This window comes from Furipterus horrens, unplaced genomic scaffold (genome assembly GCF_987537825.1).
Source record: "Furipterus horrens unplaced genomic scaffold, mFurHor1.1.pri manual_scaffold_9, whole genome shotgun sequence".
Classification (NCBI taxonomy): domain Eukaryota; kingdom Metazoa; phylum Chordata; class Mammalia; order Chiroptera; family Furipteridae; genus Furipterus; species Furipterus horrens.
Genome location: NW_028327179.1, coordinates 69962088 through 69978397, shown reverse-complemented (window position 1 = coordinate 69978397; position 16310 = coordinate 69962088). Strand labels below are relative to the sequence as shown.

The following is a 16310-nucleotide window of genomic DNA, read 5'->3' as shown; positions in this document are numbered from 1 at the left end:
TTGAACTTGAAAGGACTTCATAACATCAACAAGCAAGCTTTTCTCACTCACAACCTAGACCAGATTAATCTTAAAGTCCAAGGAAGAACCAAAGTTCACCTTAGTGGAGACAGTTCTGTGCAGCTCTCCTGGCTATTGTTTGCAAGTTTAAGGAAAAGGAAATGATAAAGGAGAAAGAAAAAAACATTGCTATTTTGAAGATTATAGATACTTCAAAGTTAAAACTGGTGAGCAAGTGCATTTTGCCATTCTTTCAATGTTTGGAGATGAAACCACCTTAAATACTAAAATAAAACTTTATAAATTAATAACTAGTTAAATAAGAAATGTAGAACTCGATCTCTGAAATGTGTCACATATAATCCATTGTATTAAAAAGCCATTTATGGACAAGATAGTTTTTAGTGGTTGTAATGCAGAGAGTGCTTTTTTTTAATAGTCTATTTAGTAAAAAAATATGTTAAAAATAAAATAATGTTTTATTATAGCTTTTATATTAAAAAGTGAGAGTTCTACTAATTATTTATTGCAGTGTTTACATTACATTAATAACTGTTTCTATTAGTTTAATACCAAATAGATTATATGCATCTGAAGTATATGATGCAGAAGTTTTTATGTTGTTTTTCTATGTTTTGTATTTTATCTCTTTCTTTTTAAGTTATAAGCCAGTCAAGAACAAGGGGTCTCCCACTCTTGCTCCATACATTATTTTTCACTTAGAATAGAACGAAAATAATAATAATAACTCGGTGGGACTTGTCTCTCAATGCTTGTCATTCAAACCTCATAGCTCTACTTTAGCAAACAAAGAAGGAGATCAGCTGTATGTGTCTTTAAACCGAAAAAAAATTAATTTACTATATTTAAATGAATAAACACCCCAAAGTACAAAAAATAATAGTTAAATGTCAGTTTTTCAAGTATGCTTACATTGTGTGGTATAAGCTCCTCTAAAGTCCTCCCTCTTTATTCCTGAAGTTTATCTATTTATTTATTTATCTTTGGATACAGTTATTTTATCTAAGAGTTTCATGCTCATTTTGACCGTTTTTGTTTCAGTATGTATGTCTTCTCAGAAAAAAAAAAGTAGAGGATCCAAACAATTTAAATTTTCTCTCATTTTTCCATAAAACTCACACTAAATATATAATATAGATATGTAGATATGGCACACACACATACATATGTAAGGGTTTGAGGTTTTATTTTCTTTTTGGTATTTATATTGAAAAATTATCTGAAAATATTATATATATGATTTTTTCACTGTATGTATTAATAATGAGATTATCCAGGAGATAACTATATCACACACATTCACAAATATGATATATATAATACATATGTATGTATTAATATGTATACATATATACACACATATATCTCAAGAAAATTCTCAGGATTTCAGATAACCCATTTTTAGGAACATGGTGAGTGTATAATCTGGTACCTTCTCTCTTGCTGAGTGAATATAAATGAATAGGGGTAAAACAATAAATATATAAATTCTTAAAAATATGGCCAAGTTTATTAGTCTTACAGTATTTTGGTGAAGAAAAATAAACCAGGCTGCCATGAGGAAGAGTGTTAAAGATGGTTTGGACCCTAAATTGACTCTTAGAGGATAGATTATAATTTGATACCTAATAAAGGAGGGAGGTACAGAATATAGCAATTGGAAAGAATAAAACTGAGAAAAATATAGTCCACTGGATTTCAACATTTCTGAGTATTCAAACAGTTCTTACCATTAAAAGCATTAAGGCAAGGACCCTTCCACAATAAGGTAGTAGTAAATTTCCAGCCTTTGTGTCAGACAGACCAAGGATTATGATAATGTTCATATTTTATTTTACTTCATTTTTTATTTTCTCATTATTTTTAAGTATGTTTTATTATGTCATTACAATAGTCCCAATTTTTTCCCTTTGCTCCCCTCTGCCCAGCACCCCCCTTCCCTCTGCAATTCCACCCCCACCCTTAGTTCATGTCCATGGGTTGTGCATATAAGTTCTTTGGCTTCACCCTTTCCTACATTACTTTTAACTTCCCCCTGTCTATTTTGTACCAACCGATTATACTTCTTAGTCCCTGCACCATTTCTGCATTTCTCCCCCTTTTCCCTTCCAAGTGATAACCCTCCAAATGATCCCCACACTTATGATTCTGTTCCTATTCTGGTTTGCTTAGTTGGATTTTGTTTTATTTTTTAGATTCAGTTGTTGATAGTTTTGAGTTTGTTGTCATTTTAGTGTTCATAGTTTTGATCTTCTTTTTCTTAAGTAAGTCCTTTGACATTTCATATGATAATGGCTTGGTGATGATGAACTCCTTTAGCTTTCCCTTGTCCAGGAAGTACTTTATCTGCCCTTCCATTCTAAATGACAGCTTTGCTGGATAGAGTAATCTTGGTTGTACGTCCTTGCTTTTCATCACATTGAATACACCTTGCCAGTCCCTTCTTGCCTGCAAAGTTTCTTTTGAGAAATCAGTTGACAGTCTTACAGGCATCCCTTTGGAGCTAACTCTGCTTTTTCTTGCTGCTTTTAAGATTCACTCTGTATCTTTCACCTTTGGCATTTAATGATGATGTGCCTTGGTGTGGTCCTCTTTGTGTCTAGCTTGTTTTGAACTCTCTGTTCTTCCTGGATTTGTATGCCTATTTCCTTCACCAAATTTGGGAAGTTTTCCTTCATTATTTTTTCACATAAACTTTCAATTTCTTTTTCTTCCTCTTCTCCTTCTGGCACCCCTATGATTAGGATGTCATTATCTTTAAAGTTGTCCCAGAGGTTCCTAAGCCTCTGCTCATTTTTTTTTCTATTCTTGTTTCTTCATTCTGTACTGGTTGACTTTTTTTTTTTTTTTTTTTTTTTGTTTTTTTGTTTTCTTATGTTCCAAATCATTGATTTGAACCCGGTTTCCTTCCCTTCACCATTGGTTTTGTTTGGATTATCCTTTGTTTTGTTTAGCATAGCCTTTACTTCTTCCCTATGCATCTGCCATACTCGAGCATATCTGTCAAGCCTCTGAGCATCTTTATCACCAGTGTTTTAAACAGCATCTGTTAGGTTGGCTATCTCCTTGTCACTTAGTTCTCCCACTGGAACCTTGATCCATTCCCTCTTTTGGGTCATACTTCTTTGTTTCTTCATTTTGACAGGCTCCTGTGTTTGTTTTCCTCTCTGTCTTAGGTAAACTGTCACACCTGTTACATTGTAAGGGGTGGAGCCTTCGGGACTCATCAGTATGGGTGACCTGTTTTACCATGCTGTGACAATGTATGTGGGGGAGGAGTCTGAGAGAGAACAATGCTGCTTACTCAGCATTCGCCCCTTTTCCAGGCACCTCTTCCACTTCCCTATGGGACTGGCACCCCTCTAGCTGCTGCTCTGGCTATTGTTTCCAGAGTGGGTGGGTCTGCAGATGTTCTAGGACTGTGGGGGCCCTTTAAACAAGAAGACTTTGCTAAAAGATGGGAAGTTTCTTCCTCCACCCCAACACCTACTGGTTTTCACAGTCAGGAGTAATGAGGTTTGATTTTTTCCAGTGCTGGGACTGTGAGCTGCATGATCTGGTCTGGGGCTGGTAACGCTCCTCAGGTGTCCCTCCTGACTTTTTAAAATATGTGACTGTGTTTTCCACCAGCCTGCCACTGCTGCCACTGCCACATCTGCCGCTGTTAACACACTGCGTCCTCTCCGCCCTAACTCCACCATGGCTCTGCCCCTCCTATCTGTCTGGATGAGTATTTCTTCTTTATATCTTTGTTTGTTGGACTTCCATGCAGCTCGATATTCTGGAACTTCTGGTTGTCTCTAGTTTTGAGGTAGTTGTATTCCTTCTTAGTTGTGGAGGGAGACACAGTGTGTCTGTCTACGCCTCCATCTTGGCTGGAAGTTCCTTCTTAGTTATTTTTTATTCTTTTTCTATATATGAATTCATAGACTCCTCGTGGCAACACTTTTCATCACTCTCTTTCTCCCACTGGAGTCTGAAAACTGTTGTTGGAAGCCATGGCTTAAGGTATGTTTATGTGTGATGAGAAACCTTTCAAAACTTGAGAATAGTGGTAAATAATGTTGACTAGATAATGTAAGGCCATTTGTTAAGATTTTAAAAGTTAGAAAAAAATTTGAGCTTAATATATGAGTTAATGGGAAGATATTTTAAATTTTGAGCTGGAAGAAATTAGAAATTGTATTTTCTTAAAGTATATTTTGTTGATCATGCTATTACAGTTGTCCCCATTTTTTCCTTCTTTGCCCTCCTCTGCCCGGCACATCCCTTTTCTCCAGCAATTTGCCCCCTCCCTTAGTTCATGTCTATGGGTCACACATATAAGTTTTTGGCTTCTCATTTCCCTTTACTATTCTTAACATCCCCCTGACTATTTTGTATCTACCAGCTATGCTTCTTGATCTCTGCACCTTTACCCCCATTTTTTCCCTTCCCCCTCCCACTGATAACCCTCCATATCATCTCCATATCTTTGGTTCTATTCCTGTTCTTTAGTTTGTTTTTGTTTTTGTTTTTTAGATTCATAGCCATGAGTTTGTTGTCATTTCACTGTTCATAGTTTTGATCTTCTTCTTGTTCTTAAATATGTCCCTTTAACATTTCATATAATAATAGCTTGGTGATGATAAACTCCTGTAGCTTTACCTTGTCTGGGAAGTACTTTATCTGCCCTTCTATTTTAAATGCTAGTTTTGCTGGAGAGAGTAATCTTGGTTGTAGGTCCTTGCTTTCATGACTTTGAATTACTACTTTCCAGTCCCTTCTTGCCAGCAAAGTTTCTTTTGAGAAATCTGCTGGTAGTTTCATGGGAACTCCATTGTAGGTAACTCTCTTCTGTTGCTTCTTTTAAGATTTTCTCTTTATCTTTAGCCTAAATTTAACGTTTTAATTATGATGTGTCTTGGTGTGGTTTTCTTTGGGTCTAGGTTGTTTGGGACTCTCTGTGCTTCCTGTACTTGTAAGTCTATTTCCTTCACCAAACTAAGAAACTTTTTTTTTCATTATTTTTTCAAATGAGTTTTCGATTTCTTGCTCTTCCTCTTCTCCTTTTGGCATCCTTATGATTCAGATATGTTGGTACATTTGGAGATGTCCCAGAGGCACCTTAAACTATCTCCAGTTTTTAAAATTATTTTTCCTTCTTGCTGTTCTGGTGGAATATTTATTTTTTCCTTGTGTTCCAAATCATTGATTTGAATCTCAGCTTCCTTCCCTTCACAACTGGTTTAATATGGGATTTTTATTTACCTCACTTAGTATATCCTTCACTTCTTCCCTTATGCGTTTGCCATACTCATTCATTTCTGTGAGCATCGTTATCACCAGTATTTTGAACTCTGCATCTGGTATGTTGGTTATCTCCTTGTCACTTAGTTATCCCTCTGGAGCCTTGATATGCTTCCTCTTTTGGGCCATACTTCTCTGTCTCTTGAAGTTGACAGTCTCCTGTGTTTGCCTCTGTGTATTAGGTAGAGCTGTCATACCTGTTGCACTGTAAGGGGCGGAGCCTTAGGTATTTGCCTGTGCTAGGCGGCCCCTTTCACCACCTTGTGTCACTCTACATGAGGGTAGGGTCAGAGAGGGAACAATGCCAATTGCTCAGCACTCATCCCTTTTCCAGTCACTTCACCCACTTCCCATATGCAGCTCGCATCCGTCTAGCTATTGTCCTGTTGATGGTTCCCAGAGTGAGTGGATTTGCATATGTTCTAGGGCCATGGGGGACCCCCTGAATGGAGTCTCATGAGAGACTGGCAGCTTCTTCTGCCACCGCAACCCCCACTGGTTTTCACAGTCATAAGCAATGAGGCTCTATTTTCCTGGTGCTGGCATTATGAGCTGTGCAGTCTGGATTAAGACTAGAATCCCCCCACAGCCCCTGCAAGGTGTCTTTTCTGCTTTTATAATATGTGACTGCTCTTTCTGCTGGCTGGCTGCTGCCACACTGTGTTATCTCTGCCCGAGCTCCCCATCTCCTCCTCTCCTACCCATCTGAATGAGTATTACTTCTTTATATCTTTTTTGGACTTCCATTCAGTTTGATTTTTCTGGTAGTTCTGATTGTTTTTTGTTTTGAGGTAGATGTAATCCTTATGGTTGTGGAGGGAGGTGAAGCATGTCTACCTATACCTCCATCTTGGCTGGAGAGAAGTTGTATTTTTTAAATATGAGTTAGTTTGAGAGAGGCAGTTGGGAATTAACTAAGAGGAATGGATGGATACTAGATGAAGGGATGTAATAGGGCCCTGAGGATCTTCAGATAAAAGAATAGAGAAGAAAATTTAAACTAGTATGTAGAGAAGGGAGAGGCCAAAACAGTCAGAAAAACATGTGGAATTTAAGTCAGATTATTTATGTTGTTATTTAGTATTTTGGCCTGATAAGAGTAAATGGATATATGAACATTTTCATAGTTTACTTAGATGTTTCTACAATAATTTTGGGAAACACTAATTTAAAAATAGGCAAATCTACATTTTTATAGGATTATGAAAATTTATTATCTTCTCAAAAATTAAGAGTTTTATTGTAAATGGGGTTGAATTTTATCAGATATATTTTTCTGAATCTGTTGAGATGATCATAGATTTCTTTTTTCTTTTAATATCATAAAATGTATAGGAAACACAGTTGATTATGCAAATTATCTTGTTTACATTTTCTTGGATTCATATTGCTAATATAATTTTGCTTAATATTTATAGTTGAGTAAAAAGAGTTTATAATTTTTCTTTATATAATGTGTTTTTTATTATTTAGTTTCAATGAGTTGGGATACACTCCCTCTGGTTTCTGTTGTTTAGAAATGTTTGTGCAAAATTAAGATAATATATTTTTCTTGAAAATGTAACACTTTTGCCCATAAAACTATCAATTTCTGATTTTTTATCCAATATATTCAAAGTTTATTTTGATATCTTCAATGATCAAAAGACTGAGCTATTAATTTCTTCTTCAGTCTGTTCTACTAAATACAATTTTTCAAAAAATTATGCATTTTGTCTAATCATTTATAATAATTGACAAATTGTTATTATATTTCATTATATTTTAATTATAATTATACATGAATTTGTCAATATACTACTCAGTAGCATTAATAAACTTCACATATAAATGTCTGCGACAACCACCACTATCTATTTCCAGAGTCTTTTCATCATCCCAAACAGAAACTGCATCATTAAAAAATAACTACCCATTTCCCCCCGCCACTTAGCCCCTAGTAACTTCTTTTCTACTTTCTGCCTATATGAATGTGCCTAATTTGTACCTTTTATGAGTGGAATCATACAATATTTGCTTTTGTTCGTCTGGCCTATTTCACTTAGCATAATGTTTTCTAGATTAATTCAAGTAGTAACATTTATCAGAATTTTATTTCTTTTTAAGGCTTTATAATATTCTATTATATGTTTCATTTATTTTTTCATCTATTAGTAGACTGGTTTGTTCTACTTTATGGCTACTGTAAACAATGTTGGCACAAACACTGGTGTGTAAGTTCTGTTTAGATCTCTGCTTTTAATTCTTCTTAGTATATATCTAGAGGTGGAATTGCTGGTCATATGGTAATTGTAAGTCGAATTTTTTGAGAAAGTCATATTGTTTTTCACAATGTCTATATAATTTTGCTCTCCCAGCAGCAATGCACCAGGGTTTCAGTTCTCACCAGCACTTGTTATTTTCCTTATTTTCTTTTGATAAGTCATCTTAATGAGTGTGGAGTAGTATCTCATTGTGGCTTTGATTTACATTTCTCTAATGACTGGTGATGTTGAGCTTCTTTTCATGTGCTTATTTGCTAATTGTGTAACTTCTTTTAAGAAATGTCTATCCAAGTCCTTTGCCTTAAAAAAAAAAATGAGTTGTTCACGGTGGTGAGTTAATTGTAGAAGTGTTCTTTATAATATAGTTTGGATATTAATTTATTAAATACATTATTTGTGAAGAGTTTCTCCCATTATATAGGTTGCCTTTTTAACTCTCTTGATAGTGTTTTTAATCTATGAAGTGTTAAATTTTGATGTCCATTTAACCCATTTTTGGTTGCCTGTGATTTTGGTATCATATCCCCCCCAAAATGATCACTAAACCCAATATTATGAAGACATTTCCCTATGTTTTTTTAAATGTTTCATTGTTTTAGTTCTTATTTTAGGTCTTTGACCCATATTTGACTTAATTTTTGTATACTGTGTAAGATAAGGGTCTTTGTTCTTTTGTAGATGAATATCCAGTTTTCCCAATATTATTTATTGAAAAGTCTGTGCTTTTTCCACTGACTGTTCTTGGCATCTTTGTATATTCAAGGGTTTATTTCTGATCTCTTTTAAAAAAATTATTGTTCTATTACAGTTGTCCCAATTTTTCCCCCTTTGCCCTCCTTCACCGAGCCCATCACCCAGTCCCACAGTCAATCCCCACACTGTTGTCCATGTCCATGGGCCATTCATACATGTTTTTCAAGTAGTCCATTCTTCTTCTTTCCATTATTATCCCCTTCTCCCTCCCCCTTGGCTTCTTTTTCCAACTCCATTGGTCTATATGTTTGTCTTTATGCTACACTGCTTTGATTACTGTCAATTTGTTGTGAGTTTTGAAATTTGAAAGTACAAACTATCAAACTTTGTTCATTTTTTAAGATTGTTTCTGCTATTTGGGGGTCTTTGAGATTCCATGTAAATTTTATTATTAATATGGGTTTTTCCACTTTTGCAAAAACAGCCATTAGAATTCTAATTGAGATTAGCACCGAAGAGCTATGTACCTGGCATGCCCAACTTGCAAAAGTTTTCCTGGAACTTTCTGTCTTTTAGCATCAATGTTTAGGCTACTTTTTGTTACCATCTGGAATAATTATAACAATCTAGAACATTAAATGTACAATAGACAAACTGTGCCCTCCTGTGAGAAAATAAATTTTCTTCCTTAATAGTGTAACACGCTTCTTGACTATGAGTGGCTGGTAGCACCAATAAGTACTAAGAAAGTTTCCAGAATGTTCAACCATTATGCCTAATTTATGATATGCTTACTAGCTTTGCTAATATGTATATTGCTTTTTGTCCAAATTATATTTTTAATCTTATTAATTTATAACCAAGATATATGCTAGATCAAACTTTGATGAATTTGTAAATTATAATCAGAATTTTTCTTTTTGAGTAAACTAATTTTTTTTTTTTTTGCTTAAATACAGATAACTTTTAAAAAACATTTTCACAGGCCTCCTACATTGATTTTAAAGTCAACACATATTCACTATTATTTCAGGTTAAAATATATACTATAATTTTTAATGTGGTAAATTTAAAATATACAGCCAAATATATTAATGTCCACAGGAGGATTTACTGACCTTTTCTTTTGTCTCCCCTAAAGTTATCTGGCAATATTCTGGATGTGTGTAGTAGTGAGCAGGGAATTTCATCAGATAATATGGGCCTTACAAATGCTTCCTGTCCAAGGAATCTATCAGTGAAAAGAGAAATTACAGGTAATGTTGCTTTTACACTTTTATCCTTTTTAGTCAACTGTATAGAAATGAATGATTTGTATTATCAAGATAAATAAAAATTTTAAAATATCAAAATTGTCATTTAAAATAGGAGACTTTTAAGGAAGACATTAAGAAAGTATAACTTGTAGTTCAACGAATTGATTTATTATTTTAGGAAATGAACAAATACATATGCTCTCTCTCTCTCAATATATATATATATTCTATATATACACACACATACACATATACATAATGTATATAAAACAGCTTGACTAAGTCCTATATATAGCATAAGTTGATTCTGATACTAAATAGATGCAATTTATTAACATAGGTACAAAATAATAGGTTAATAGATTAAGGAATATTAGTCTTTTTTATATGTAAAATTTGATATAAAATTAGATTTTCTCTTTTAGCTTGTTTTATGAGTTTTATGATGAACTCATATTTAACTTTCTCAAGTAGGTAAAAACCTCTAAATTTTGAATAGTACATTCCAAAATTGTTACAACTCAGAGACATTATAGAGACATAGTCATGGTCCTTCAATATATAGATGAGGAAATCAGGGGTCAGAGGGGTTATTTTCTTCTAAATATAAAGCTGAGTAGGGGAAAAATGGATCAAATAAGGATTTCTTGTCTTATGAGTTCAGTTTTAGTTCCTTCATAAGAATAAATAAAATTAAGTTGAAATGTCTGTAACACATTTTAACTTTGGAGGTGAAAATTGGGTTTTAATAATTTTTACACAGTCTAATCAATAATGCACAAATACTTATGCATTCAAATAATTTAGACCAAAATTAATGACTATACTTTGAAATGAATAAATATAAATAAATATATTTCTGTATTACTTATTTAAAAAACTGGAATAATTCAAGGAACACTGTATTAATTACCTGTATAACAAATTACTCAAAACTTGACAACTTTAAATAATAAATACTTATTATCTCATATAATCTCTATGGGTCAGAAATCCAGGGATGGCTTAGAAAATTGGATCTAACTCAGTCTCTCAGAAGGCTTTAGTCAAGATGTTTGCTGAATATTCAGACAATTGACACTTGATGAGCTGGAAGATGGGTTCCCAAGGTGGCTCACTCATGGGTCTTGCAAATTAGTGCTGCCAGTTGTCAAGTTACTTTGGTACTTTACCATGTGGACATTCATAAGGCTGCTTAAGTGTTCATCATGACATGACAACTAATGATCCAAGACATACCAAATTGCTAGCTGAAAATGTCATTTATATCTAGTCTTTGGAGCCATATTAGTCATTTCCACAATATTCTATTGATTTCACAGGTCAACTATATTCAATATGAGAGAGAATTTACTGAGTGTGTGAATATCATGAATATGAATTATAGTGGGCCATGTTGGAAGCTGACTATAAGAATTGCTCACAACCAAATAGCATATAAAGTGTCATTTACTGGAAGTGTGTAATTGTTTAATAGTAATATCTGAGAAATTTACTTAGTTCTAACTCCTAGAATGTAGAAATCATAATTAATTTTGAAAAATGTAAGTTGTTGCAATGGCTAGGTGGCTCAGTTGGTTGGAATGCTATCCCATACACAAAAACATTGTGGCTTCAATTCCTGCTCAGGGCACATACCTAGGTTGCAGGTTCTATCCTCAGTCAGGGAGCATATGTAAGGCAACTGATTGATGTTTCTCTCTCCTTCAGAAAGTCAATAAATGTATCCACAGGTAAAGATACATGCACATGCACACACACACACACACAATGTAGGTTGTAAAAATTTATGTTGGAATAATCTTAAAGTTCTGAAAATAATCGTCGTCGGCAGCCGTCCGTCTCGAGAGACGATGGTGTAGCTTCCTAAGAGTCTATCTGCACCGCCGAGAATGGCTGTGCAGTCCGACTCGGGAGTGACACGGTATCTGTCTCCTCCCGTGTTGAAGCTACAGAGCCTGGGCAGGGTGATATGGAGGGTCTGCTGTTGCCCATGCAGCAGACCCCCCCTCTCTTCGCAGCTGAAGGATCCAAGGGAAAGACGGAGTCAATACAGCTTGGCTTCAGGTGCGCCGCAGGAGTTGCCGGTGTTGACTACAACGTCAAACCGCCTTAGGGACTCCGGCTCCGGATTTTCTGTCGGGGTTTACTCCCTTAGCCTTTCCCCTGAAGAGGTATGCCGCAAGGCAGCGGAGGTTTTTTGGAGTCAGAGTTTTCCTTCTCTGATGTGCCCTGACTGGAAGATCGAACCAGCGACACTTAGCTCGCAGGCCGACGCTCAATCCACTGAGCTAAACCAGCCAGGGCCATCTGAAAATAATAACGATTTATTAACTGAGCAGCTTAACATCTGCAATGCACCATATCTCTTTTAATCATTACAATGTTATACTAAATTTATTGATGAAGAGATTGAGACACAGAGAATTTACCTAATCAATCAGATGGCTATAAAATGGAGGACCAGAATACAAATCCATGCTTTACTACTCAAAGCCTAAAGGGTTTGCTATTGCCTCTTAATCAAGACTATTCTTCAAATTTCTAAATATTTGCCTAAAATACTATACCATTTGGAGGAAGTAATTCTGTATTTCACTTAGTATTCTTGAATTATGTTTATTAAAGGGGTAAAAAGTAGAACTAATAATTGTTTTATCCTCCTTTTTATCAGAAAATGATACTCGAGCTTTGACAAAAGAGAGACAAAAAAAGGACAACCACAACCTCAGTGAGTATATTTTTATTTTTATTTTCCAACAAAATAAAGTAATGTAAGAGGAAATTCATGGAGGTTAAAATGTGTTGCCATTTATTATGTCTCCATAAGTATTTTGAGGTCAGATGACAAAATTAATAATTGAGTTACTTGGGGATATTTAAATGATGTGAAATCTCAGAAAAGCTATACACTTTTACTAAGTGAAATTTCTCAAATTTTCTCCTTGATAACTCTCTTTCAAGAACAGCTGTGTTTGATGGAGATGGGTGCTCTTAGTTACATTTGAACTCTATTGTGATTCATTGACTCAGAGGTTTAAAGTGGCTTGAGAAATTGTACACCATTTAAATAGCAAGAAACATAACTCCAGGTTCTTACATTTCTGGCAATCTTCTCTCTCCTTCGTAATAAGTTGTCTGAAAGGCATTGCTTATGTTGGATTGCTAAATTTCACCTGTGCAAAAAAAAAAGTCTCTGATGCCTTCCTAAAGGTCAGTTTAACTCTGACAACAGGTCGCATTGAGGTGAAGATATGTGGGCAAAGGAAGTTGTTTAGCAGGAATGCTGAGCTTGATAGCATTTGATCATGCCTCAAGTGTTTAACCCTCTCAGTGAACTTGGCTAATTGAGTATGAAGCCTCTTTGTTATAGGAGCAAAATTAAAAATTGATAAAATAATAAAACAAAATAAAAAAATTAATGCTCTAAACAAACCAGGAATTTCCTTACATGTGATTGGCTGAAATAGATTCTACCTGTACCTGTGAAAGTTTCATTTGTTTGTTCACATGCACCTGCCTATGTCTCAGAGTAATCAGTTTCCTATATGACTCTGAGGAAAGAGCTGACATGAGGTTATAACAGTCCTCACGGTAGTTGTGGAAAAGGAAATGATCTGATTTTGGTAGCCCTTAGTGGTAGAGTTGAGAAACGTTGGCTCAGATTATAAGTAGAAAAATAGTTTGGAGAGCTAATTTTCATTGAAAGAATTAGTACATTAAGGAACTATGAACTTCTTTCTTGGTTTTAGCTTGCTAATTATAATTTACTTTGCTGCTTGTTCTCCCTTCTATATCTGCAGCTTAAACAACATGTCATTTAAGATAAAGTGTGACAGGTACCTGGTATATCCATTACTAAAGTGTTTTCTAATCTGAATTCCTTTACTGAATAATCTTGCTTTCTGGAGATATCATGGTTAAAAAAATTAATGTCATATTTTAAATATAACCAACCTAGGATCACCCCTAAAGTTTGTATAAATGGTGGCAAGAAGACAGATGAAGTCCCACTCACCATATATATAAATATTTAAAAGATAACAAGCTAGAAAGTGCTAAAATAAGTATGCTCTATTCTTCCTAAGGACTAGAAGGCCAGGTTGAATTTAGAATTCTCAGATCCTCAGAGTTCTGAGTGGAAATGTCAGGGTGGGGCAATGCTAGCCCATCTCACTAGTCTCTTCACCCCATATTTCATTTTGTGTTGCCAGTGGCCTCAGGTATGGGTATGAGCACTTTATCCAGTACATTCAAACTCTATGTACATCTCAGCAAGCAATTGCTCTTTGTACATATATTGGACATAGGGGTGAGCACACTGGTGTTATGATCTTACCTCAGAAAAATAGACCTTGGAAGAGGCCTGCACAGGCTCTGTAAGTAGGCTCAGTTATTTGGGAAAATATCCCTCATGTGAACTGCTCAGTGGGTATTTTAGAAGGCATTAGTTGGCTCTGTGACTGCCTTGCTCAGTGGGGATGGGTGCGATGAGAGAAGACAAATGTGGTTCCTCTTCAGTATGGGGTCTGGATAGGGGTTCCTCTTGCCTTGATCTAAGGGCAGAATGATTGAATATTAAAAACATTGTGAAGACTGAAATCACACATGGGATGAAGTAACCTTGTAATTTTTTTAAAACGAGTTTTTTACAAATAACTAGTACTAGATATGAAAACATTGAGAAACCAAAGTTCTCATTATGATTAGTCATTAAATATGTCAAACACAACCTAAGAAGGGTAGACTAGAAACATGATATTTTACATGTGGTGCATTTAAGTAATTTATTTTAAGAAAGTATTACAGGACTAAAATGAGCTCCTATTTTGAGATAACTTTTTGAACATCATAGCTGTTCTTTGTTTTATATTTAATTTCTTTTTATTTATTGATTTTTAGAGAGAGAGGAAAAGAGAGAGAGAGAGAGAGAGAGAGAGAGAGAGAGAAGAGAGACATAGACTTTTTGTTCCACTTATTTATGTATTTATTGGTTGCTTCTTTTATGTGCCCTGAATGGAGATCAAACATGCAACCTTGGCTTATTGGGATGGCAGTCTAACCAACTGTGCTACCTAGCCAGGACATGATTTTATATTTAAAAGTCTGTTTTCTAATATAAGAGTGAGTATGTGTGAACACAGAATTATCAATACATTCTCACTGTAAAATATATATGTATTTCTATCAACTTTACCTTTGTTTATTTTCTTTTCAGTTTTTTTTTAATATAGTGTCATGTTTTGTGAGTCTCATGCACAAGGAAAATATAATTGATAAATTGGGAAAATTAACTCTCAAGAATCAATTATATTCTAATTTAAGAGAAATTCCAATGTATTATTCCTGAAGGTTAAATCCATTCATGTAGAGTAGATTCAACAAGTGCATTGATCATCTTTTTCAAGCACATATTGTTTAAGTAACTTCCATTACTTTGAATATACAGCAGTTCTTCATTATATCGCGGTTCACTTATTGTGACCTCACTGTATCACAGGATTTTAAAAAATATTATATTTAATTATTTATCACAGATTTTTTGCTATATTGCGGGATTTTGTGGTACTGTATATGTATGTTGTTAAAGTTATGTAGGTTTAAGGGTATAGAATAAATGTAAGGTTCCTACTTCACAGGGGTGGTGGTGGTCTGGAACATAATACCCGCGATAAGTGAGGGAATACTGTAATTTTCTTTTCCTTCATGACATTTTTCTTTAATTTCTTAGAAAACTCTAAAAATGACATCTTTTAAAAATACTGTATATAAGTATATGTTGTTCTTGATACAAGTAATATAAACTAGAGTATAAGATTGTTCTATACTCTATGACTGCTCTTAGAGGAGGTCAATATAGGAAACTCTATTTGCATATCTGACATTTATTGACATTTATTAAATGCACTAAATTTATGTAAACAATGAATGCATGAAAATTCAAACAGAGAAAACAGTCTTCTCAAAGTATGGGCCCTAGACAAACAGCATCAAGTCACCATCAAGCTTGTTATAAATGCAAATTTTGGGGCCTCAAGCCAGACCTACTAAAATCAGAATCTCTACTAGTGGGGTACAAATTTATTCTAACAATCCTTCCAGGCATGTTTGATGAACACCAAAGTTTGAAAACCACTCTTCTATATATAATTAAAAATTAAAAATTAAAAGAACATATTTATAGTCTAATCAACATATATTTATTAAGCTTCTCCTATATGCCAAGCTCTCTGGGGATACAAAAATGTAAAAGAAATGGTTCCTCCCCTCAAGAAGGCCATGGTCTAGTTGGGTACATGTACCTACTATGTGCCAAACTTTATATTGGGCCTTTAGGACTGTATATAAGAAGAGTCAAGTATGATGCAGACCTCAGAAGTTCATAATCCCTATGGACTGACAAAATGCATAAATGTGTGTATATTTCAGTATAAGTAAATATTATATAGCATTTTAAAGACTGAAAAACATGTTTTCAGAAGAAAATATTTTTAAAGCATTGTGAGTAATATAATAATTATATTATTTTACTTTTAGAATAAAATATATTTGAATTTTGATTTTATTTTTGATAAACACTCTTTTGATTTAATGACAATATTTGTTTATCATTCTTTAAAAATTATTAAGAAAGTTCTTCTGAATTGATGTTTCAGGATTCTTACAGTATAATCTCAGAAGTGGAATTGCTGAATCAAAAGGCAGTTCAATTTTTAGTTTTTTGAGGAAATTCCATACTGTTTTCCACAGTGGCTCTACCAGTCTGCATTCCCACCAACAGTGCACT

The 16310-nt window shown here is 34.4% G+C and overlaps 1 protein-coding gene across 1 annotated transcript in view; it reads left to right on the top strand.

Moving 5' to 3' along the window:
* TFEC (transcription factor EC) overlaps positions 1–16310 on the top strand; it is a 90378-nt gene that overhangs the window by 52804 nt on the left and 21264 nt on the right. Inside the window, exons 2-3 of the mRNA XM_090286766.1 lie at positions 9409–9523; positions 12198–12254. Coding sequence (XP_090142892.1) covers positions 9409–9523; positions 12198–12254 — 172 coding nt within the window. The remainder of the gene's footprint in view (positions 1–9408; positions 9524–12197; positions 12255–16310) is intronic.